A 25905-nucleotide genomic window follows, 5' to 3' on the forward strand; every position below is an offset into this window, starting at 1 on the left:
CTGGGAGAAAGTGCCTCACCATTGGCTCCTTCTAGCCCAGTACAGCCTCATTCTGACTGCACCAGGGCCAGGCCTTGATTTCTTGAGAGTGTTATATCCAGGAATTCCCTAGGAGAGGGAATTGGTCATCTCTATAAATACATCTCAGGTTTTTCAACTTGAACACAGACACACAGAACATTAAGGTTACAGGGCAGCCTGTTTCTTCAGTGTTCACATGTGGAAAATGTAAAGATTTGCTTCTCTCTAATTCAGTGAAAATATGGTTCACTTTTCCCCCACATTGTCTTGCTTTGTGATGTTTTATTTGCCAGGTTTCCAGAGCAACACACCATATCAACTAATGGGACCGGTTCTGCTTACACCTGGTCTCTGTAGGTGTGCAGTGTGCAGAGTCACACTTTCCCAGTCAGGTCCTGGGTGAGAGTCCTTGTGTGACCCTGGGCAAGTTATTTTGCCCTTTTCTACTTTCTATAAACTGGGCTGGTGATAACTGCCTCAGAGCTGTGAGGACTAAGTGTAGGTACTTTGGAGTCAAACCACAAAGGGCTTTGCATCCTGATGCCATTGCTCGGGAGTTTGGAGACTGTGCCTCCATTTCTTCATCTGAAAATTGGGTACCTTGAGAGCCCCTGCGTGGCTGTATTGAGGCACACGTTTGCTGTGACTGTTCTGCTGACAGCATGGGCTCCTCTTAGGCTCACTGATGCTGCTAGGCAGGCAGGGTCAGGGAGCGCACCTCATGGTCCTGTGTGTGGACGGACAGCCCCCAGCGGCAGTGAGACCTGTGTGCCCCCTGTGCCAGCGGTGTGCCCAGGCCCCCTGAGTAGTTCATGGTTCATCACACCACCCCTGAGTTACAAAGGTGGATAACTTCCTAGTAAGTGGTACCTTGTGATTAGGACTTAATTTTTAGGTTTGAGTACCTTTTTTTTTTTAATCATTTAAACCTGCCTTTTTTTTTTTTTTTTGGCTGTGTTGGGTCTTCATTGCTGCGTGCAGGCTTTCTCTAGTTGCGGCGTGAGGGGGCTACTTTTCGTTGCGGTGCATGGGCTTCTCATGTGGTGGCTTCTCTTGTTGCAGATCACGGGCTCTAGGGGCGCGGGCTTCAGTAGTTGCGGCTCGCAGGCTCTAGAGTGCAGGCTCAGTAGTTGTGCACGGGCTTAGTTGCTCCGCGGCATGTGGGATCTTCCTGGGCCAGGGCTTAAACCTGTGTCCCCTGCATTGGCAGGCGGATTCTTAACCACTGCACCACCAGGGAAACGCTAAACCTGCTTTTTGATTTAGGAACCAATCTGGAATTGAGAAGCACATTGAAGAGAGGGAGGGGCAGTAGGACAGAGCCATCTTTTAAAGAACATGGCAGTTAAGAGACGTCTCTGCAGTATGTCTAGTCTGTGTTGTGAAGTTTACCATTTAATTTTTAGCTTATCAGATGTCTGAGTCAGTTTATATTTTGCTTAGATGCAGCTGGTTGCCTTGATTGGTAAAGGCACTGGCAGAACTGTCGATGTGTATTCCCCACTCAACCCCTGTTGAGCAGATCCCTGGCTGTGTCAGGTGTGAGAGCCCTCTTTTTGGGTAGACAATAGTGGAACTCTGCATCATAGTCTCAGCACGTGTGCATGCATGACCCTTGCACCTCTCAGGCTGGTCTGTTAGGAGCTGTTGTTCCAGGTGAGCACAGGTGGTACGTGACCTGAGTCAGCTCACTGGCACTCTGATCCTGGCAAGTCCCCACCTTGTCAGCAGAGCTGGTCAACTTGACATACTTCCAGGAAATGCAGTGCATGCATGCAAACAAATGCCAGTCATTGGCTTTCCTGCTCGTTTGATTTGAACATAGTGAAATGTTTATTGAGAATATTTGGGGACCAATGACAGGAAAGAGGTCCTGAGTTCCAAGTGTGTGGAGTGAAATCTGGGAGTTGGCCTTGTGGGCAGTGGGGCTTGGCACCATCACGAGCCTCTTTGCTGTCTTGACCTACTCCCAAGTATGCATTCATTTGAAAAGAGGGGACTGTAATCCTCTCCAGTGTCCCTACTGTCCACTCCAGTGTCACACCAATCCTTGAGGAGTGCTCTTTCCTGACCATATTTGGAGGAAGAGACATAGATTATCACTCCTTGGTCCGTTGGCTTAACTTTCACCTGCCTTATTATCATTTCCACCCAGAACTTTCCTTTCTCTATTTTTCAGCGGTGGATCATTCACCCTGTCTAACCTGGTCATCCACTGCTAACCTCACTTGCTGTCTATGTAACATGATGCTGACTTCAGCAACTTGGGAGGTGCTACTTATCACTGGTTCTAGCCTGGCAGTTGGGAAAGTGACGTCCTGTTTGTATGTTTATCTGAAGTTATGTTGGGGCCTTTGACTAATTACGGCAAATTAAGTGCTTAGCATATGTGACTGCTTATTAATTGGTATTTTATTGATTCCCACCAACTCTTTTCAGAGTGTCTTTTCCTTTACCTTTTTGGGTAAGTAGTAACCAGTTTTCCCGCTACTTTAGACGGTGGGCAATAACTAAACGTGTTCACAGCTCTCAGTAACATTTGTTCTATTGTTTTGTTTTGAGGTGGAAGGGGGAACTCTACCCTCAGAACATGAGGGAATAATATTTACGTGGCTCACAAAGACCAGTGAGTACATCATCTGCATCTCCCACGACTCACCAGGAGAGGGCCTCTGACATTAGCTCAGTCCAGCCTTTTCTGACCCTCAGAGACCACTGTTAGTTACGGCCAGGTGTTTTAATTTTCCTCAGAAATTTCTTGGAAACGTTGTTGAGGGATGGGGGTTCTTTTACAAATTTTGGAAATAAATAAATCAGATGAGAAGACCATGCTTTTGAGTGGTCATTTGGTTTAACAGAGCCCCTTGATTGAATGTGATTGTGGACATGTTAGCTGTAGTGTAGCTTCAGATCTTCCCACTGAACCTACAGGCTTTAAGAACCAACCCAGGACTGTTATTTCCTGTCGAACACGTGAGTTCTGAGGTTGTAGGCATGTCACTGACTGTAGCTGTCTGCCTCTCCTGAGCTAGGCGATGGATCACTTGGAGTCGTTTATTGCTGAGTGTGATCGGAGAACTGAGCTTGCCAAGAAGCGGCTGGCAGAGACGCAGGAGGAGATCAGTGCAGAAGTTTCCGCAAAGGTATGCTGGGGAGGCCTTCGCCTCACATTGTTGTCGTAAGAACTGGGCTGCCACCAGGCTAGCAGTCACGGTCACTGCTGAGTGTGCATCTTTGGGGTGGATGGTACCCACTGCCTTGGCTGTTCCCAGTGAGGAGGGAAGGCCGTCGCTGAGCTCTTAGCCCCTCCCCACACTGTGTGTATGGGTTTTTTTGTTTTGTTTTATTTTGTGTGTGTGTGTGCACACGTGTGCGTGTGTTTTAAAGTTTTTTTTTTTTTTTAACATCCCTACATAAAACAGGAAGTGAGAAAAGTTAGCAGGGAAATGGTTAAACTAAGGTGCATCCATATCATGGAAGAAGAAAGTAGATCTGTGTGGAATTGGCCTGTGTGTCATCTGGATGACCCTTGTCTCCTCTTCAGTGGAACTCTCTTCAGTGTCTTTTTTCCTTTCAGTTTTATAAAAGCATTTCTTAGGAAATAGACAGTTGCAAACTGGATCAACGGTGCCGTTTTATTTCTGAAAGCAAATCCCAATAATTAGGCATTTTGCTTCTAGTATAAGTGTATGCATTTAGACCCATGCATTTTTTTACCCTTACCCAGAAGATTGAACTGTAATAGAAGGCATAAAAAGAGATGGCCTAGAAGCTGACCCACATGATGGTCCTTGCAACCTGTTGGCAGTAACAGCGGTGCCACTGCTTTTATTGGAACGTGGTGCACAGGTCTAGTTATGATCAGTCTCAGTGGTGGCGTTAAGGATGTCGTAATTGTTAGAATTCACATGTCATCAGTGAGGGTTTCCAGCTGTTCTAATATTTTCAGTGGAACAGACCAGAAATGCAACAAGAGAAACACTCGTTTTCTTTGCATTAAAAAATCTGTTGTTTTTAGATGTCTCCTTACCTGATTGTTTCTCTCTTCTAGGCAGAAAAAGTACATGAGTTGAACGAAGAAATAGGGAAGCTTCTTGCTAAAGCTGAACAGCTAGGAGCTGAAGGAAATGTGGATGAATCCCAGAAGATTCTTATGGAAGTGGAGAAAGTCCGTGCAAAGAAAAAAGAAGCTGAGGTTGGTGACAGAAATGTCTTAGAGAGGGAGGAAGTAGTAACTCCAGAGTTGACCTTTTGGGCTAAGGTTAAGCCATGCCTTCTTTTTTTGTATACATATTAGGAAGGAGTTGGAAATAAGGTGGTATATTGTCAGGATTGTACGGTTTAGAGTCAGCACACACTGGGGTTTGTGTCTTCACTCTGCCCCTGTGACCCCGTGTGGCCTCAGACTAGGTACTTGCCAGCTCTGCGCATTATTCCCACGTGTAGAGTGCGTCCTGAGTATAACAGTCAGCGGAGGAGTGTTAGTGAGCACCTGCCGTCTGTCCATCTGGCTCCCAGGGAAGGGGCAGCGTGGTGGGTGTTCACCTGGTGTAATTGGGCCAGACTTGCATTGCAGATGCTATGTACAGTGAGGCCTGGTGCTTAGTGACACTGTGTCCTCAATAGAGAGACCCGTGCAGGTTGTGGGTGGTACCCAGGTGGTGTCCGCGAGGCTGCCAGGCCAGGACACACTGCTGTGTGGTGGAGAAGCTGAGTCAAGGACTCAATGTCTGTATCCGTGACAACCGTTTTCCTCCTAGATGATTTCCTCTGTTGCATACTCCTGGTTCTCAAATCTCATTGCTGGAATCGAAGATGGCTTGGGTAGGCTTCAAGAACGGTGGGAATGGTAGTGAGAGGAAGACGGGGCGGGTGTGTTCCTTTAGTAAGTGCTTGTCAAACTCCAGCTATGGGCCAGGCACTTCTCTAGTTGTGAGCAAGCAGGAAGACTCCTTCTCCTGTTGGAGATGATACTGCTGTGGGGAGGGGGGCCAGGCAGAAAGGAATGTGAGCGACGGATAAGCTTAATTCTGACGAAGATGGGTGCAGGGCGTGTCCAGGTAGGACAGAAGGACCCTGGAAGGCCGTTAGCTGAGACCAGATGAGAAGGTTCTCAGAATGGTGGGTAGAGGTGAGATGGCAAAGTGGGTGGTGCCCCAGTGCAGGGCTGGTTTTGGTTGTTGCTGCACCCCCGGCTTGTCATGGTGCCTGATACATAGTAGCAGCTCAGCGATGACACAACGATTCTCAGCTGAATACACGAATCCTGCTGACTGCCTGTGGGTGTTCGAGCGAGGCCCACTGAGGCAATGACGTGTGCATGAAGAGTTGCAAGTCCTGCGTAGAAATCCTACACGGCTGTATACTAAACCTCTGTGTACTTAAATGGGAAATTTATGTTTACATGTACAAAAAAAAGTCAGGCTCCCTCGGTTGCTGACAGCTCCAGCAGAAAGGCCAGAGGGTCAGGAAGGAAGCTCTGCGGCCTCTTAGCGAGTCCTGAGGCCAAGCCTTCCTGCTTTGAAGAGCAGAGCAGACACCAGAAACCCGTGAGATGGCTCCAAGATTTATGCATAGGCTGAATAATTGTAGATGTGGGGTTCACCACTTGGATGTCTGCAGACAGCCAAGAGGGCAGCAGGATAGGGGACCCATGGCAACTTGTGACCAGGACTCCAAGCATCCTTGCTAGAAGGCAGGTGCAAGGACGCTCACAGCAGAACTGGTAAAATGAGCAGCCGTCGGTAACCTGGAAAACCACTCATGGACAAACAGCCATGTGCTGAAATGGAGTCCTGCAGCAGTCAACGAACAGAACACATCTGCCTGCAACATCCTGAAGAGAGCTCTCCAGCAACACAGGTGGGAGAAAGACCTGGAGTGCTGACGCAGGACTTCTAAATGCCCCAGGTGCTCACATGGTTTATGGGTCCACATGTGCAATGAAGTACAGAGACAGCACTGAAGATTATGCTGAACGCACATGAATGCCTCTGGGGAGGGAGAGAACTGGCACTAGAGAGGGAAACATCAGGAACTGAATTTCCATCATAATGTTCTATGTCTTTCATTAAAAGAAAAACAAAAACCTTAAGCAGAAGTGCTGAATATGGTGGGTACACTATTTGTGATATTATTCTGCCCCTCTCTGTAGTTTTAAATCTTTGAATGCCTTCCTCTAATCTCTTTCAAAATCAATTGTAATTATTCTGAGTGAAAAAAGTCAATCCCAAAGGGTTAAATACTATGTGGATCTGTTATATAACATTCTTAAAATGACCAAACCATAAGAATGGAGAGCAGATTGGTGGTCACCAGGAGTCAGAGAAGTGGGTGTGGCTGTGAAGGGGCAGCAGGCAGGACCTTTGTGGTGATGGGTGTTCTGAACCTTGACTGTATCACTCAGTGTCCTTTCTGTGATGTTGTGCTATAGTTTTTAAAGATAGAACCATTGGGGGAAACTGGGTAAAGAGTACGCAGCACCTCTCTGTATCATTTCTTAGGATGACCAGACAGTCTTGCCTCCTGCTAAGGGAAGGAAGAGCACCCTACCCCATCCTGTTCTGTCCTGTAGTTCTGAGGAAGGCCTATGGGGGGCACTCAGGTGATGAGGATGGGGACAGTGGCCGGAGTAAGGACAGTGGGGGTCCTGGGCACCAGAGTGCCTTTCTGTATCTTTGCCAGTTTAGTGAGTGATGTGATGTCTTATTTTGATTTGCATTTCCTAGGGAACGTTTTGAATGTGTGAATTAATGGAAGATTACTACATTCAGTCTTCCCTTTAAGGGCAAATGATTATTGAAATGCATTTCTTAAACCTAGATTTTGAAGGAATGTTTTAACTTTAGCACAAGCGGCAGTAACCATGTTCTGGTTCATTTTCTTTTGTGTTTCGTGTATTTTGCTTTGAAGCCGAGTGACTTTTTTTTTTTTTTAATTTTTGGCTGCATTGGGTCTTTGTTGCTGCACGCAGGCTTTCTCTAGTTGCAGTGAGTGGGGGCTGCTCTTCATTGCGGTGCGTGGGCCTCTCATTGCAGTGGATTCTCTTGTTTTGGAGCACGGGCTCTAGGCGTGCGGGCTTCAGTAGTTGTGGTGTGCGGGCTCAGTAGTTGTGGCTCACGGGCTCTAGAGTGCAGGCTCAGTAGTTGTGGCTCACGGGCTCTAGAGTGCAGGCTCAGTAGTTGTGGCTCACGGGCTTAGTTGATCTGCGGCATGTGGGATCTTCCTGGACCAGGGCTCGAACCCATGTCCCCTGCATTGGCAGGTGGATTCTTAACCAATGCGCCACCAAGGAAGTTCCTAGTGACTTCTTACGATTAGACTCAGACTGCACTGGCTGCAGGAGGGAGTGTGCTTTGTTCCATTTGGCACACTTCCTCCTTTGAAGAGAGTGTCTAATGTATTTGTCGTTCCAAATTTTAGCTTTTGGAGCTGCGTTGGGATACAGTTTCCTGAACATTGGGACAATCTCCGTAGATACTCCTGTGTTTTTTGCTCGTCTCTTTGGTTTAGGTTTTTTGTTTGTTTTTTTAAGACCCCTGTTGAAGATTCTCCCCTCTTGTTTCTTTGGTCTTTGCAGAGCTCTCCACCATAGCAGGGACTCACCTTCCCTGCTGGCCTTTTAGCACACACAGCATCTTGTGTGTCTGAGTGTTCTGAATACCCCTTGTTGCTTTGAAATCATGACTGGTAGTTCATTTCTTAAACAGTTAAAATTGGGCTGGTTACAAGAATCTGAAGCTTTGTAAACAATTCAGTTTTTATGTATTTGAAATCATCTCGGACTTCCCTGGTGGTGCAGTGGTTAAGAATCCACCTGCCAGTGCAGGGGACACAGGTTTGAGCCCTGGTCTGGGAAGATCCCACATGCCGTGGAGCAACTAAGCCCATGCGCCACAACTACTGAGCCCTCATGCCACAACTACTGAAGCCTGCATACCTAGAGCCCATGCTCCACAACAAGAGAAGCCACCGCAACGAAGAGTAGCCCCCGCTCGCCACAACTAGAGAAAGCCTGCGCAGCAACGAAGACCCAACGCAGCCAAAAAATAAATAAAACATTAAAAAAAATAAAAGTCATCTCTAGGGAATTCCCTGGTGGTCCAGTACTTAGTACTTGGCACTTTCACTGCCAGGACCCCCGGGTTCAATCCCACATGCCACATAGCCAAAAAAAAAAAAAAAAAAAAGTCATCTCTGTAGTCCCTTCACATACTTCCATTTTAGGGGCTGAGTAGACAGTGACATTTGACTCTCACTCTTCCCATTCTCCAGGAAGAATACAGGAATTCCATGCCTGCATCCAGTTTTCAGCAGCAGAAGCTGCGTGTTTGTGAAGTCTGTTCAGCCTACCTTGGTCTCCATGACAATGACCGTCGTCTTGCAGACCACTTTGGCGGCAAGTTACACTTGGGGTTCATTCAGATCCGTGAGAAGCTCGATCAGTTAAGGGTATGTTAATGTGTTGCGTTTCTGAAGAAACCCGAGAAGTTTTGTCTTCACATCTCTTTGCTTTTAGAAAACCTTGTGTTATTTTTTTGTTTTGTTTTTTTTGGGCGGGGGGGTTGGTGGAGGTACTGAAAACCTTCTGTTCTGATTCTAAGATCATGCCTTGGTTTTATACTTGAGTTTTACAGTGAACTACTCAGATTTCATCCATATGTTCCCACAAGAGATCTAAGATCTCAGAATCCAGCAGAGCCTGGGATATTTATTTAGTCTGCTACCCCTTGTTTACAGGGGAAAATGGCAGAATTCAGTCCCACGGTACAGAGAGTTCTCGTACCCCTCTGAAAACACTTCTGTTGGTGATGGGAAAGAGCCAGTAGTCTGCAGTTTTTCTTCTTGGATAGAGGCGGACACATGGAGGGTGGTCTGGCTAGAAGGATGAGAAGGTGATGGGGCATTTTCTGATAGCCCTGCCCCACTGCTGGATGCCTGTGTCCCTTCCTCGGGGCTCCTCCTTGTTCTGGGTTAAGCTCTACAACATTCGACATCTTGGGTACGGAATGCCGAGGAGGAAGGTTAAATGAGTTTGTGATATTTTGAATTGTCTTCTTCAAATGGATGGTGTTTTCCCTAATTGTGTACTGGGACCCTATGATGGGATGCTGGGAAATGTGCAAACCTTTTATCCAGACACCTGAAATCTATTGGAAGGACAGACACATGGCACCTGACTGTAGACACCACGATAGTCAAGGCCTTGGGCCTTGTGTGCCCCCAGGAAGGAGCAGCGGGTGGCAGGGCGCTGCACCCAAGGACGGTCCCCCCATAAGTGATGTGCGACTCGGCCCTGGGAGAGGGAGCTGGGTGGCAGTCTCAGCCTGGTCTTGAAACATTTGCCCCTGTGCTCCCAGTAGAATTTTGAAAAATGATATTCTTTGTCACACATTTTTAAGTTGGAATTTTTTTCTTATAAATTTATGGGTATAAAACACGTAAAAATATTTTATATGTAGTCAGTACAATGTAAATAACAATTTGGTGTCAACTACCATCCCCATTAAAAATCTGCTTCTTAGGGAATTTCCTTTAAATTGTCTTCCCATTCCATAACACCCCAGAATTTTGTCCTAATGTTTCTTATATCTGAAAGCCTTTTGTTTTCTTCTTAAGATGTGCCTTTGCTTCAGAATACATTGAAACCTTTAGAATTTAAGTATTCACCTGATCTAGAAGTCATGTATTGTCATTGCAGTTATGAGCAGTATATAGTTGATAGAACAACCCAACTAAGTTACAGATTTTAATAAATAGCTGTTAAACTATCAACAGAAAATGTATTTGGAAGTGCACCTCTTAACGATAAGGAAGGTGGGAGTTGTGTGCCCTAATCAGAGATGGCTTCACTCCCAGTGGTACCGGAGGTGTGCACCCCCTCTGGGCTGTGCACCCCCTGGGCCATGCTCCAAGGTGGATGCAGGGTGAGAAGAGTGAGGACTTTCCTCAGGTGGGGGAACCTAGTGTTTTAGGGAGTGGGGAGGGTTTGGGAAGAAGGTGATGCCAGCCCACAGGCCGGTTCTCCGCCTCTCCTTGTCCTGGCCACGCCTTCTCTTCCTGGGGCCTGGCTCCCATCCGAACTGAGATTTAAGGTCACCCTTTATGCCCTCTCGGGCCTTTGTCTCCTGGCTCTAAGTTCCTCCCCCTCAGGGTCTTCCCCTCAGCAGCGCGAGGGGGGGCATTGAAAGGCTCCGAGTTGATTTTGGGGTGCTCTGAGCTAGCCAGTGGATGGTGCTCTGGCAGGGGGGTTGCTAGGCCACTTCCTGCCTGTCTGCCTTCCTTGTCCACTGTGTTCACCATGACCCAGCCTGATGGGACGTGTGGAGCCTGCTATCCCCAGGAAGCCCCGCCAGCACCCTGGGACGGGCTGCAGCTTGGCAGGGCAGATTGGCTCCTGCAGCAAGATGGATTCGGTCAGATACATGTTTTCTCTTTTACATGAAGTTTGTGGAGTCTCCTTGGGGTAAAAAAATTTATGGATTGATTTGAGCAATATAAAATTTCTGTGAATTAGATGTACAGCACTTAGGATATGTAGTTTGTCACTGAGCTTGTAAAATGATAAAGCGTTTTTTTTTCCCCATGTATTTTCCATTGTTTAAGAGGTTTTATGAAGAATGTGTCCCTGTTTCCTGAGTTTCTCTTAGGTTCTTAAATTGCCAGTATTGAGGTCACATAAAGGTGCTTTGTTCAGTAATGTTCACTGTAGTGTGTGACTTGTTCCTCCCCCATCTTCCAATTTTTTGTTTATTTAGAAAACTGTGGCTGAAAAGCAGGAGAAGAGAAATCAGGATCGGCTGAGGAGGAGAGAGGAGAGGGAGCGGGAAGAACGACTGAGCAGGAGGTGAGCACATGCGACCTGAGGACACCCCACTTCTTCCTGGCAGCGCTGCATATTTACTGCCCTTGACAGTTGAGGTCTGCCAGTTACCTGGGTGGCTCTTAAAAGAGAAATAAATACATAGCACGTTCGGTCAAGCGAGGTTCTGGCTGGTCCAGGAGGACCTGTGTGCACAGCTGTGTGGTGTGGACAGGACACCCAAGCCGCTTGAACAGCTGTGGCCACCTGATTCTTACCTAGAAAGATGTGGACTCCCTGGCAGGGGTGGAGGGGGACCTGTCACAACACCTCCTGTGGAGCAGCCCTTGACCAGCAGGACAGGCAGGAACTGAGACACCAGAGAGGAACATGTTCTCACGCCGCCATGCCTGCTGTGGGCAGGACCCACCAGGGACGGGCTCCGGTGTGGGCCCAGGCTCGTGGGTGGTATGGTAGAAGCAGAGAGAACGTGAGCTAGCTGGGGTCCAGGCCAAGGAGGTGGCAGTTCGAACCCTGTGAGGGCCAGGAGGGAATGATGTGTTCTGGGGGTGGAGCTGATAGGATTTGCTAGTGGACAGAGCGAGTTCTGCAAAGGGGGAGTGGAGCTGGCTCAGGGTTTCTGACCAGGAGTGGCCGCTTATGGCGGTGGGGAGACTGGGAATGGTGTGTTGGGATGAGAAGGAGGTGGGGAGGAGAATTTGGCTGTGGCCGTATTTGGGCCTAAGACACATCCCTTCAGCCTAAGAGCCATGCAGGTGGAGACAGCGGGTCTGGTCAGAGTTCAGGGAAGAGGCTGGAGCACCAAGTAACCACGCTCTCATATTGGGTACAGAAACTGGGCTTTCCTAGAGGAATTCCTTAGTGAATAACTCAGGACAAATAATCCTTTATTGTATGTTTTGTGTTTCTTTTCATTATTTTAACTATCTAACAGATTCTGATTATAAATAGACTCAAAACAGTGTAAAAATATATTAAGCAAAAAGACACAGAGGTGACGACAGTCGCTGGACATGTTGTGTGAATGGGTATATGTGGGACCCTCCACATGTGAGACCTTCCCATAGCAGCTGTGCTCTTGAAGGCTACACAAAGTCCCTACTATGATGCTGTAATTAACTATATCCTTTTATTCTCCCACCTTCACCCCTTTTGTCCACCCCCATTTCCCTACCTCTGGCAACCACCAGTCTGTTCTCTGTATCTATGGGTTTGGTTTTTTTTTGATTTCATATATAACTGAGATCATACAGTATTTATGTTTTTCTGTCTGACTTATTTCACTTACCATAATGCTGTCAAGGTCCATCCATATTGTTACACATGGCAGGATTCCATCTTTTTTGTGGCTGAATAACATCCCACTGTATAGGTACAACCACATCATCTTTATCCATCTATCAGTGGACACTTAGGTGGTTACCATGTTTAGGCTACTGTAAATAATGCTGCAGTGAACATGGGGGTGCAGCACCAATTTACATTCCCACCAACAGTGCACAAAGATTCCTATTTCTCTGCATCCTCACAAACAAGTGTATTTCTTGTCTTTTTGATGACAGCCATTCTGACAGGTGTGAGGTGATTATCATTATGATTCTGATTTGCTTTTCCCTGCTGAATAATGATGTTGAGCAATTTTTTATGTGCCTGTTGGCCATCTGTTTGTCGTCTTTGACAAAATGTCTATTCAGGACCTCTGCCCATGTTTTTACCTTTTTTTTTTTTCCGCTTCTGTTTAGAGTTCTTTTTGTTTTGGATATTAGCCTATTATCAGATACATGATTTGCAGATATTTTCTCCTGTTCAGTAGGTCTCCTTTTCATTTTGTTGATGGTTTCCTTCACTGCGCAGAAGCTTGTTAGTCTGATGTAGTCCCACTTGTTGACTTTTGCTTTTGTTGCCTTTGCTTTTTATGTTTTTTAAAGCCTTTGCTTTTTTTTTTTTTTTTTTTTCGGTACGCGGGCCTCTCACTGTTGTGGCCTCTCCTGTTGCAGAGCACAGGCTCCAGACACACAGGCTCAGCGGCCATGGCTCATGGGCCCATCCGCTCCACGGCATGTGGGATCTTCCTGGACCGGGGCACGAACCCGTGTCCCCTGCATCGGCAGGTGGACTCTCAACCACTGTGCCACCAGGGAAGCCCAAAGCCTTTGCTTTTTAAAAAATGTTTTTGATTAAGTTTTTATGAAACTGTTTTTGAACGAGTAATCTAGTGACCATCTTTGTATGAGTTTGAGGGTTTATAAAATTCCTTAGAATTCCTGGGATAAAGGAATATAATATATAAATATTGGTAGGTGTTACAAAAATTGCTTTTCAAGAGGCTTTGTCAGATCACCCTCCAGCCACATGATGTGTGAGCATCTTTTGTCACTTCCTCCTTGAGCACACGTTGGTGGTGATCTTGTAAATTTCTGCTTGGAATGAAATGAGACCTCATTGTAAAGTGCATTTCTTAGTTGTTGGTTGTATAATGTTTCCCAGGGAGCTCATGTGACACTCACTGGCAGTGAACCTGTGTTTGCAACTTGGGTGTCCTGCCCAGCCCTGCACCTGCCATGTGACTATCTGTGTAGCTGAGGTGGTGTCCATTGTGAAGAGTTTGCAGAGCCACTGGTTCAGCTCAGTGCAGCATGGACCCCTGGGTGCTGGTCTCTGCGTTCTGCCTCCAAGCAACTGGGGCTGGAGGCGGGCCTTATAGCAGGTCCTCTGGGAAGTCGGCCCTCCTTCACCACATGAACTTGAGGCACCTCCCCTCAGCTGTAAGGGATGGAGCTGTTTTTGGGAAATTTTTCATCTTTTTTTCCATTTTAGGTCTGGATCAAGAACCAGAGATCGCAGGAGGTAGGTTTTCCGTTTATGTGTTCTCAGTGAGATGTTCTTTTCTATATGCACTTAATACTTAACCTTTATAGCTTCATAGTTATTATCTGGTGGTCAGGTCTGGCTCATGAAGAGCACAGGAGGTGGGTGAGACTCCAGTCCCGTTTGTAGCTGGCGTTGGCTGGGGCTTAGTGCAGCGTGGGAGTGGGGACCCACTGTCAATGGGAGGGACAGTCAGGGCGCTACTGGGGCCTGCTGGGCAGCCAGGAGTTTCCTGGCCAATGTACAGGACGCGTCAGCGGGAAGGGTCAGGCCGTAGTTACCAGAGAGTAGTTGGTGGGATTATTGTGAACCCAAGTTGTAAGTTTGTGGGAGGAGGGGAGATAACAGTAAAGCATCAGCAGAACATCTGCTGCAGGTCACGCTCCCGGGACCGGCGTCGGAGGCGGTCAAGATCTACCTCCAGAGAGCGGCGGAAGTCGTCCCGGTCCCGGTCCCGAGACAGACACCGGCGCCACCGAAGCCGTTCCCGGAGCCACAGCCGGGGCCACCGCCGGGCATCCAGGGACCGGAGTTCGAAATACAAGTAACTACTATGACTCCTTCAGCGGCTGCGTCCAGGAGTGAACCCTTTCTTTGTGTGTCAGGGTCTGGGGGTCTGTCATCTATGGGACAGAGTGTTAGGGCCTTGAGGAGTCCTGAATGGGGCCCAGGGCACTGAGAGCCCTAAGCCGAGGGCAGCAGATGGCTTCAGGGCTGGGACGGTTGAGAGGCTGAGGAGGTGGTTGCACGTGGGCATGGCCACGCTCAGGGGCTGCACACTCACTGTCACTTTGGTACACAGAGCCCCTGACTAGGCCCTGCTTACCTCTGTTGTGGTTTTTTAAAGGAAAAAGAGCAACAACAAAAAACACCACTAATGATCATATTCAGAGACGACCACTGTTAGCTTTGGTATGATGGATTTAAATATCTTTTTTTCCATTGTGTTTTTACATAATGGATCGTATTCCATGTGTGGACTCTTGTTGTATTTTCCTTTGCAGTGTTTACATTATAGTGAAAGCTTTTCCTGTTACTAGAAACCTTTGCAGATGTCACTTTCTAGTGGCTGCCCAGCCCTCCCTGGGCAGTGGGTTGGGCACGAGACGGCAGGCCTGGCACCCTCTGGTCTGCTAGGGCCCTTCCAGCTGTGGTGGGTCCTACCCTTACCTGGCCTGATGCTGAGGGTCCAAGGTGTCAGTGCCTGAGGAGCAGCCAGGAGGGAGGGCCAGCCCTTGCTGAGCCTCTGGTTCCTGTTTCCCAGGTTCTCCAGAGAGCGGGCCTCAAGGGAGGAGTCCTGGGAGCGCGGGCGGAGTGAGCGGGGGGCCACCGACTGGAGGCTCGAGAGCACCAATGGGAAGACCGCATCACGGAGGTCGGAGGAAAAGGAGGCCGGCGAGATCTGAACCCACGCCCAGGCGCTGTAAATAGTCCGATACATGTTTGACACAGCCTAACGTTACCCTTTATATTTGCTGAATACAGCTCATCTTTTGTAGTTTACCATTTCTATTGTTTTGGAGCTAGCTGTGAGTTTCTCGAGATGTACAGAGTTGCTCCTGTGTTCTGGGTTATGTCAAGTGGGAATAAATAGCCTGACAGACTGCTTCCTGACGGCCGCGGTGCAGTCTCTCCTGTCCCCGGTGCGCTAGACTTCGCCGTGGCTTCCACAGGTTGGGGGACACACCAGGGGTCATCTGGCTTGAGCTTAGAAATGTGACTTACTGTTGGACTCCCCTTTGACTTTTGGCATATGATGTGCTGTGCACCTCCAACACCCAGACTGGCTGGGGCCGGATGTGCCCGGCCGTCTGCTCTGTGGGCTCCACGTCTTTCTGAAGTCTGAGCTGCCCTCTTACCAAGGACTGCCTGTCTGGTTTGTGGTAAGCAGCCTCAGCATGGCACTCGAGCTCAGATGAACTACAGTTCCCTCTCTTGGAGTTACTTAGGGCCAAGAAAGACCCGTGGATAGTATCTGCATGACAGCCACGAGGTCTTCAGAGGGGGGCGTGCTGACTTTGGGGTCAGGTGTGGTTTGACTCACCCTTGGGGGGCCTGGTGGTGTTACCCACTCTCCCTCAGCCCTTTTGCACGTATTGCTAAAGTGAGCCCTTCGGAAAAGTTTAACTGGGAGCTCTTTTCTTGTTTTTACTTTTGTGGGGGTATTTTTGGAGGGAGCTTCTGGCTGGGCCAGAACATGCTGGAACATAACCCTGCTCACAGTGGGAGACCACTGGGAAGCCAGGGGTGAGTATCTGTCTGGTAGGTGGGTGGAGGTGTGCCCTCCCAGGTGGGAAGTGGATACAAGTTGGCAGAAAGCCTGGGTCGGGGGCAGGGCAGGGGGTGTAAAGGTCTCCTGGGAGGGGAGAGGCAAAGGGGGTGAGGGCTGTGGTCATGGGTTCCCGACTCAACGGTGTAGCCTGGCCTGTGACGGCGGGGGCTGGACTGAGCGGGAAACCAGGAGCAGGGCTGCACAGCTCCTCACACCTCCATTTGTCACCTCCGGAAGGGATGTTTTGGGGTTTTGTTCTGTTTTTATTGTCGTGCAGTACACATACATTTACCACTGTAACCATTTGTGAGTCTACAGTTGAGTGGCAGTCACTGTGGTGGCCACTGTCCATAGAGGGGTGGTTTTGAAGAGGCAGAGGGCAGATGGTGTCCCTGTACTTAGGAGGCCTGGGGTCCCAGCCAGAAAGCAGGTGGCGCTGGGGTCAAGACGCCCAGGAGGGCCTGGAGGGCGGCTTCTGCTCCCCTTACACCTGGACGCTCACCAGTCAGTCCAGGACCAGGCAGTGGGTGCCCTTGCTACCTGGCTCTTCCAGCCTCAGTGCTGGAGGCACCCGCCTGCCCCTGGCACATCACAGGGCCTGAGAGCCTGGTTTCCCTGACCCCTGAGCCTTGGGTTCTCCGTGTTGGCCCAACTCCTGGGAGCAGGAGTGCAGTAGACCGGCCGTGGCCCTCTGCTCTGGATGGGCAGAGGAAGAGGTCAGACTGCTGGGGGCAGTGCACAACCCAGGACACCGAGGCTGCTCTGAGGATGCCACAGCGCACCCTGGGTGGGTCCCAGCAGAGGGCCTGGTAGGTGGGTGGAGGACCCGGAGGGTGCTGAGAGGAGGGGACTGGGGCCGGAGGGGCCACCTACCTGAGCCCCCTCACTCCTTGTTAAAATACTGATGTGGGGAATCACTTATTTTACAGGGAAGAGCAGGGATGCAGGTAGGGAGGTGATTGCAGTCCTAGCAGAGAGTTGGTTCGGCCCAGCCAATAGGTACAGATGCTTCCGGGGCCCATGGTGATGGTGGGCCCTAGGCCCCTGGGGTCAACCCCAGGGCTCTGTGGTGCCCTCACACCCTCCCTGTCACCAAGTTCTCAGGGACTCCCCCACACACACCATGCTTCTGGCCACTGGCAGGGGTGGGGTGTGGCATGGTGGTAGCACCTTGTGTAGGTTGTGGAGTCTCCTAAGTGCACGGAGGCCCCAGGCTGTTGGGGGGGCAAGGCTGTTTCGGCTGCTGTCCCCTCTCTTCCTGGGGGTCTCTAGCCAGGCCCAGAGCTACAATCTAGGGAAGGGGGAGGGCTGGAGGATCTGTGCTGGCCCTGCTGCTGCGTGGGAGCCCATTGCATCCAAGGCAGCTCCCAGGCCCTCACTGCTTCATGTGGATACAGGGATATCCTCCCAGGATGTAGCTGGGTGCTCTTGGTTGGGCCTGGGGGCTGGGGGGCCGTGTCCAGTCATGGTTTGTGTGATTTGGGGAGGGGGTGTGCACAAGCAGTGCCTCTGGTGGTCCCCCTGCATGGGAATGGGATGGGGGCCACAGTGGGGCTTAGAACCCACACGTGGTCCTGCTCTGGGGAGACTGGGTCAGCTAAGTGGTGTTTAGACTATTGCATGTCATTGTCATCTGGAGGACTTGTTAAAACAGGTGGCTTCCCCCCCACCCTCCCGCAGACTTTCTCTTGGTCTAGGGAGGGGTCCAAGAATGTAGACCTTTTTTACTATTTTGCAGGTAGAATTTTTTGATTGAGATAAACGCTCCTACCATGAAGTTCAACATTTTAACCACTTTAAAGTGTATGGTATCGTGGGTTTTGTATATTCACAATGTTGTGCTATCTAGTTTATTACTGTGTAGCTGTAGAATATTTTTATCACCCCAAACCCTGTACCCATTAGCAGTTACTCCCCCTTGCCTCTGGCCCCAGCCCTGAACAACCACTAATCTACTTTCTGTCTCTGGAATCACACGATGTGACCTGTGAGTAGCACCTCTTACTACTGAGCATGGGTTGGAGGGTTCATCCACCCTGTAGCCTGTATTGGTACCAAGAATGTAAGTTTCCTTGGGCTGCTGGTGCTGCTAGTCTGGAACACACTGAGAGCTGGACTGGGGGCAGCAGGAGGGGTCCCCGACAGCTGGGCCACCAGCTGCAAACCCTCAGTGGCATCTCTCCTAGGATGTGAACTGAGCTTCTGTCCAACTCCTTAGAGCAGGGCTTCAAGCTCTTGCCACCAGGGCACATGCGGAAGATAACACTTGTTCTGTTTGGACTGGAGGAAAAGAGGGTTGAGTCCTGTCCACAGTTGCTGGTGCATTGTATTCCTTTATGTCCACTGCACAGGCCCTAAGCCCGGCCCTCAGACAACCCTTCCTCCTCCCACACCCCTGGGCACACTCCAGCACAGGAGGCTTTGGTGCCACGTGGCCCTGGGCGCGGGGTCATAGGCAATAAAGCTGATGGCTGCTTGAGGACCTACACGTCTGCCACCAAGTGCCAGTGATCCCTGGTCAGAGGCAACCCTCTACCCCCTGCCCCCAGGCACCTGGGAGTCCACTGGGAAAGCCCAAGGGGTCCCTGGGGTCCATGCATGTCCTGAGCACCCACAGCTCTCTGGCGCTTTCTGGCCTCTTCTGCTCTTCCATCTTTCCCTCCCTGGGGCATCTGTTCCCCGCCCTCCATGGCTGGCTCCCTTCCCCATGTCATCCCCACAGCCTGGCCTGCCTGATTTCCTTGCCCAGTGCCCGTGGGGCTGGGGGTGCCCTCCCAAGGAGGTTGTGCGAGGAGCACTGTCCTCACTGTCCAGGAGAGAAGTCGCGAACGGCCAGCCAAGGGGACTTCCCGCACCTGGATCCTGACCACCTTCATATTTTAATTTTTATTGAGATGTAATTGACAAATGTTGTTATGTTTCAGGTGTAATGATTTGATACATGTATATATTGCGACATGATTTTTTTCTTGTGGTGAGAACTTTTAACCTCTACTCAGCAACTTCAAACATAACACAGTATCATTGTATATATAGTATGATGCTTATAATTACATAATAATGTGATATATTACAATACAGTATTGTATTGTCCTGGGCCTCCTTCTGAAGCTGCTAGTGCCTCCTTTAGAGCCCCACCGAAGTTCAGCCTGCCTGGGAATCCAGGCCAGTCAGCCCCAGGCCAGGCCCAGGCTCTGTACAGAAGAAAGCACAAAACACTTTGTTTAGAGAACGAGGAGCAGGCCCTGCATGTGCACCCGGGTCCAGAGATAGGACATCTCCAGCTCCTGGGAGCCCCCATCTTCCCCCACAATCCCTGTCAGAGGTCTCTGCTCTCTTTGAAAATCACTTACCACGAACAACACACATTTAGTGTCCACCGCTTCTTAGCATCAGGGTTCCCAGAGCTGCAGTCAAGGGGTGTCATCTGAGGCTGTACTGGGGAAGGGTCCTCCCCAGCTCACCTGGTTGTGGCAGCAGTCAGCGGCTTTCCAGCTTTGGCAGGAGGCCCTGCACAGGGTGGCTCAGGGCAGCGGGTGAGGGAGAGGGTCTCCTAGCAAGACAGGCAGCACCTCAGTCCTGGGAGTGCCTTCCCATTCCCGCCCCAAATCCTGTGGGTTAAAAACAAGACAAGTGGTCGGGGGGTGGGGGTGGGGGAGCGCGGGCGAGAGAGACATGGAGACAGCAAGTGCTGGAGAGGGTGTGGGAAACAGTTACCACAGAGCCCAGCAGAGGTCCACTCCTTGAGACACACTTGGGAGAGCTGAAAGAGACTCAGAAATCCTTGTACAAGCGTGTTTATGGTATTCACAGTAGCCAGAAGGTGGAAACAACCCAGATGTAACAGATACAGGGGCAAACAAAACCCAAAATGTCTGTTCCTACAATGAGATATTGCTCGGCCTAAAAGGGACTGGAATTCTGATGCGTGTCTAACATGAATGAGCCTTGAAAACCTTATGCTGGGTAACAAGCTGGACACAAAAGACCATGTACTGTATCCATTTCCATGAAAAGTCCAGGATCAGTAAATTCACACAGACAGACAGTAGGTGAGTGACTTTCAGGGGCTGAGGGGGGAGAGGCATGGAGGGTGACTGGTAATGGACACAGGGTTTTCTTTCAGAAGATGAGAAAGTTCTGGAACTAGATAGAGGTGATGATTGCACACCATTGTGAATGTACTAAGCACCACTGAATTGTACACTTTAAAATGGTTGAAATGGTAAATGTTATGTGTATTCCACCATATTAAAAATAAAAAGCTTGGGGGAGGGATGGATTGGGAGTTTGGGGTTAGTAAATGCAAACTATAATATGTATGTATAACTGAGTCACTGCTGTACACCAGAAACTAACACAACGTTGTAAATCAACTATACTCCAATAAAATAAATTTCAAATAAACAAAAAGCAAAGCCACACTCAAAGGGAGGTGACAACACAGGGGGAGAACACCAAGAGGTGGGGTTACAGTCTCCACTCTAGAGTCTGTCCCCACCATTGTTATTAGTGACACTTGTTTTTACTCTATTTGTGCCTTTTGTCTGAAAGTCCTTTGTCGGATCTTTATCCTTTGGTTTAGTTAAGTCACATAGTCGGTGTAGTTAACAATGTTCTTGGTTTTGTTGACACGGTCTTTTGTGGGGGGCTTTCCATTTGTCATACCCATTCTCTTTCTCTCCATTTTTGCTCCTTTTGGGTGGGATTGTTTTATTTTAACAGTGTTTTTCACTCTGTTAGATTGGAAGTCATGCTCTATTTCTATTCTTTCTATTCTTCCCCTAGATTTACAACATGCATACTTGATATGTTGTGGTTGGCTGAATGATAGCCTCCAAATATATAGAGGTCTTAATCCCTGGGACCTATGAATATTCCTTTATATGGCAAGGGGATTTTGAAGATGTGATTAAGTGAAAGATTTTGAGATGGAGATGATTCTGGATTATCCAGGTGGTCCTAATGCAATCACAAATGGGAGACGGAGATTTGGCCACCAAAGAAGGCCAGGTGCTCCTGGCTTTAAAGCTGGAGGAAGTGTCCAAGAACCAAGGAATGCAATTGTAGAAACTGAAAAGATGAGGAGAGGATTTTCCCCCAAAGCCTCTCGAGGGGCATGGCCTGCGGACATCTTGATTTCAGCGTAGAGAAACTGATTTTGGGTGTCTGCTCTCTAGAACTGTAAGAGAATAAACTTGCGTTGTTTTAAGTCACTTGAGTTTTTGTTATACCAGCAATAGGAAACTTAGTCTATAGTTAATGAAAACATTGTTTGCATGACAGATGGTACAAGGACTTAAGAGGACTTGAGGGCTCTGAACCCCTTCTTGCTTAGTAGCGGCGGGTGTTTCGCATCTGTGTAGGGCTTTTTGGTGTTTTTTTTGTTTTCTTAACTCCGTAGACATTATAACTTTACATACAATCAGTGTTTGTATTTACCAGTGTTTTTGTTATTCACTCTTCTTACAACTCAGACTTCTCCTGAAATATATCCTTCAGTAGAGTCAGGACAGGGTGGGGCAAGTGAGGCACCAGAGGCATGACGTTCAGGGAAGAGCTGGGAAGCTACTTCCCTGGTGGTCCAGCAGTTAAGACTGAGCTCCTAGTGCAGGGGCCATGGGTTCTATCCTTGGTCAGGGAACTAGATCCTGCATGCCACAACTAAGAGCCTGCGTGCTGCAACGAAGACCAGGTGCAGCCAAATAAATATTAAAAATTTAAAAGGAAGAGCTCCTGCTTGGTGTTGTGCAGGGTCTTACGGTCTTGGTAATTGATTCTGACTTAATTTTTAAGTTCACTAATTCTATGACTGTGTTTTGTTAAGGTTATCCATTGCATTTTTTTTTTTTTGCGGTATGCGGGCCTCTCGCTGTTGTGGCCTCTCCCGTTGTGGAGCACAGGCTCCGGACGTGCAGGCTCAGCGGCCATGGCTCACGGGCCCAGCCGCTCCGATGCATGTGGGATCTTCCCGGACCGGGTCACGAACCCGTGTCCCCTCCATTGGCAGGTGGACTCTCAACCACTGTGCCACCAGGGAAGCCCCATTTTAATTTTTGATGGTTATATTTTTCATTTCTAAAAGTTCTTTTTCACATGTGCTGTGTGACTTATTATATTTTATGGCTCCCTGCAGATATTTGAAATCTTGTCTTTAATTTTCTGAACAAGCAAAGTTGTAATTGAATCTGACACTTCGGCGGGTCTATTCTGTTGGCTTTCACGCACGGTGTCTTCTTTCCCCCTGTGCCTGGTGAGTTTGCTAGTCCTGGCCCTTTGTGGCCTATGGTGATTTCTTCAAGGGAGGATTTATTTGCTAGGGGTCAATGAGGGAGTCCAGGATCATTTTACACAAAATCCACAGCCTGGAGATTTTGGTAAGGGGAGGACCCCTCTGGTGATATGAACTTGGTCTGCAAAGCCATAGGTATCAGCATGTGATTTCAATTTATCAGGGCATTGTTTTCCCTTTTCTGCTGAACATAAGGTTTTTTTTGTTTTTGCTTTTTGTTTTTTTTTTCTTTCTTTGCTTGTTTTTCCTAGTCCCTGTGTTTGAGGAAAGGATACCCAGTGGGGTATCCTTTTAGGGCCCCAGGTTTATGGGGAGGAGTCACCTTTTGGGTACGTCACCTTATACTGGCCCTTTTAACCTATGAGCCTGTAAGGAAAAATCCCAGCTCAAGTTTGCTAGTTTCGGCAAGTACATCAGAACCCAGGTGGTATAGGTGCTGTGACATCTCTGAATTCTCAGATTTACTTGGTTTTTGGTCTGAAAATTCCTTATCATATTGCTTGCCCTTTGTGCTGTTGAGAAGATGAAAGGCATCTTATCCAGTATTTTTAATTGTCATTAATAAAGCTGTAGCCTCTTTTCTTGCCGGGTTGGAAATGGCAGCACAGAGCAGGCAAAGCCTTGGAGCATGACAGGGCCCAGAGGCCTGAAGGAAGGGTTGGGTATATTTTGAGGAGAGACTCCCCCCAAGAAAGACAAAAAAATGGGCAAAGGCGTCAGGTCCACAGACCTGACAAAGAACAGACACCGCCCTGGGAAAGTGGGTGATTCTACAGAGAAGTCAAGATGGAGCAAGCAGCGTTCTCCTTCACAAGTAACGAGCTAAATGAAGGCTGCGGGGTGGGGGGTGCAGGCTCTCACCTCCTGCTCACGAAACTCAGGAGGGCAATTTTGGAAATTTTATCAAAAAGCCATAGCAATGGGCATACCAGAAATTCCACTTCTGTAAAAATCCCCCAAGGAAAATTATGTTTGTGCATAGAATTTTTGCTACAAATGCTCAGGGCAAGGTTTTCTGCAAATTAATTGTGAAAGGGCAAAACACATACACATAAATGAATAATCACTCATACCGCCACCACTTTCCTTTTCTGGGATTAGATCAGATATACTGACAGCTGTCTTCTCTGCCTCCCTAGTCCCATGCCCATGAACTGCTGCCATCACTTTGTGTTGTTTTCAGTTTTCTTGTGATTATGTCAATATGAACCTGGATTTATTCTCTACAGTGACCTGCTGTGTATTTTGTTCCATGAACGTCTTGGCATTGTTCACTGCCTGTGCTCAGAGGCTGACCTCCCTGTGTGCCTCTACCATAATTTTTTTAAAAATTTACTTTATTGAAGTATAGTTGACTTACATGTTAATTTCTACTATATGATAAAGTGACTTAGTTATGTGTACATACACATTTTTTTCATATTTTCCATTATGGCTTAACAGGATATTGAATGTAATTCCCTGTGCTGTGCAGTAGGTCCTTATTGTTTATCCATCCTATATATAATAGTTTGCATCTACTAACCCCAAACTCCCAATCCATCCCTCCCCCATCCCTGCTTTCCCCTTTGATAACTATAAGTTTGTTTTCTATGTGCATGTTTTTCTTTCACAGATAAGTTATTTGTGTCATATTTTCGAATCCACATATAAGTGATATTATATGGCATTTGTCTTTCTCTTTCTGATTTACTTCACTTAGTATAATCTCTAGGTCCATCCAGGTTGCTGCAAATGGCATTATTTCATTCTTTTTTTTTATAGTTGAGCAATATTCCATTGTATATATGTACCACATCATCTTTATCCATTCCTCTGTTGATGGACATTTAGGTTGTTTCCGTGTCTTGGCTGTTGTAAATAGTGCTGCTATGAACTTTGGGGTTCATTTATCTTTTTGAATTATAGTATTGTCCAGATATATGCCCAGGAGTGGGATTGCTGGTTCATATGGAAACTCTATTTTTAGTTTTTTTAGGAACCTCTAGACTGTTTTCCACAGTGGCTGCACCAATTTACATTCCCACCAACAGTGTAAGAGAGTTTTCTTTTCTCCACATCCTCTCCAGCATTTGTTATTTATAGGCTTTTTTCTTTTCTCCGTACCTGCGGCTCTTGGGATGATCCCCGACCAGGGATTGAACCCGGGCCACAGCAGTGAAAGCACTGAGTACTAACCACCTCACTGCCAGGGAATTCCCATGTTATTTTTAGACTTTTTTATAATGGCCATTCTAACTGGTGTGAGGTGATACCTCATTGTAGTTTTGATTTGCATTTCTCTAATTAGAGATTTTGAGTATCTTTTCATGTGCCTGTTGGCCATCTGTATGTCTTCTTTGGAGAAATGTCTTTTTAGGTCTTTTGCCTATTTTTTGATTGGGTTGTTAGTTTTTTTGTTATGGGGTTGTATGAGCTGTTTGTACATTTTGGAAATTAAGCTGTTGTTAGTCACATCATTTGCAAATATTTTTTCCTGGTCCGTAGGTTGTCTTTTCATTTTGTTTATGGTTTCCTTTGCTGTACAAAAGCTTGTAAGTTTGATTAGGTCCCATTCATTTATTTTTCCCTTTATTTCTATTGCCTTGGGAGACTGACCTAAGAAAACATTGGCATGATTTATGTCAGAGAATGTTTTGCCTTTGTTCTCTTCTAGGAGTTTTATGGTGTCATCTACTTCTAGGAGTTTTATGGTGTCATCTACCATAATTTTTAAACTTTTCTCCTATTGATGAATGTGTTGGTTGTGCACCATATTTTTTTCTTATTTTCTTTTTATTTCTCTGCTCTGATAAACAGATCTGCAAAGAACGTCACTGTGCATACATCTTTGTGCCTGTTTTCTGCAGGATAAATCCCAGAATCGGGACTGCAGGCCTAGAGAATTTGCACTTTTTGGATATAAAGGATACAACCATCATTTGCAGATACTTTCTCCCATTCCGTCGGTTGTCTTTTCATTTTGTTTATGGTTTTCTTTGTGAAAGCTTTTGAGTTTAATTAGGTCCCATTTGATTATTTTTGTTTTAATTTCCATTACTCTGGGAGATGGATCGAAAAAGATATTGCTGCAATTTATTTCAGAGTGTTCTGCCTATGTTTTTCTCTAATAGTTTTATAGTATCTAGCCTTACGTTTAGGTCTTTAATCCATTTTGAGTTCATTTTTGCATATAGTGTTACAGAGTGTTCTAACTTCATTCTTTGACGTGTAGCTGTCCAGTTTTCCCAGCACCACTTACTGAAGAGACTGTCTTTTCTCCATTGTATATTCTTGCCTCCTTTGTCATAGATTAGGTGCCCATAGGTAGGTGGGTTTATCTTGGGCTTTCTGTCCTGTTCCATCTATATTTCTTTTTGTGCTGATACCATACTGTTTTTATGACTATAGCTTTGTAGGATAGTCTGAAGTCAGGGAGCCTGATTCCTCCAGCTCTGTTTTTCTTTCTCAAGATTGCTTTGGCTATTTGGGGTCTTTAGTGTCTCCATACAAATTTTAAGATTTCTTTGTTCTAGTTCTGTAAAAAATGCCATTGATATTTGATAGTAGATTGCCTTGGGTAGTATATTCATTTTGACAGTATTGATTCTTCCAGTCCAAGAACATGATATATCTTTCCATTTGTTTGCG

The 25905-nt window shown here is 47.5% G+C and overlaps 1 protein-coding gene across 3 annotated transcripts in view; it reads left to right on the top strand.

Annotated features, from left to right (window-relative positions):
* Positions 1-15348, top strand: part of LUC7L (LUC7 like) — a 30211-nt gene extending 14863 nt beyond the window's left edge. Inside the window, exons 4-10 of one of the 3 annotated variants that reach the window (XM_007453632.1) lie at positions 3054-3164; positions 4073-4216; positions 8296-8472; positions 10779-10867; positions 13661-13690; positions 14088-14255; positions 14976-15317. In XM_007453632.1, the coding sequence (XP_007453694.1) occupies positions 3054-3164; positions 4073-4216; positions 8296-8472; positions 10779-10867; positions 13661-13690; positions 14088-14255; positions 14976-15117 (861 nt within the window). In that variant the 3' untranslated portion in view covers positions 15118-15317. Of the gene's footprint in view, positions 1-3053; positions 3165-4072; positions 4217-8295; positions 8473-10778; positions 10868-13660; positions 13691-14087; positions 14293-14975 lie in introns of all 3 variants that reach the window. The other 2 variants (XM_007453634.1, XM_007453633.1) reach the window with 2 other exon arrangements.
* Positions 15349-25905: the final 10557 nt, after the last annotated feature.

This window comes from Lipotes vexillifer, unplaced genomic scaffold (assembly GCF_000442215.2).
Source record: "Lipotes vexillifer unplaced genomic scaffold, Lipotes_vexillifer_v1.1 scaffold914, whole genome shotgun sequence".
Lineage (NCBI taxonomy): Eukaryota > Metazoa > Chordata > Mammalia > Artiodactyla > Lipotidae > Lipotes > Lipotes vexillifer.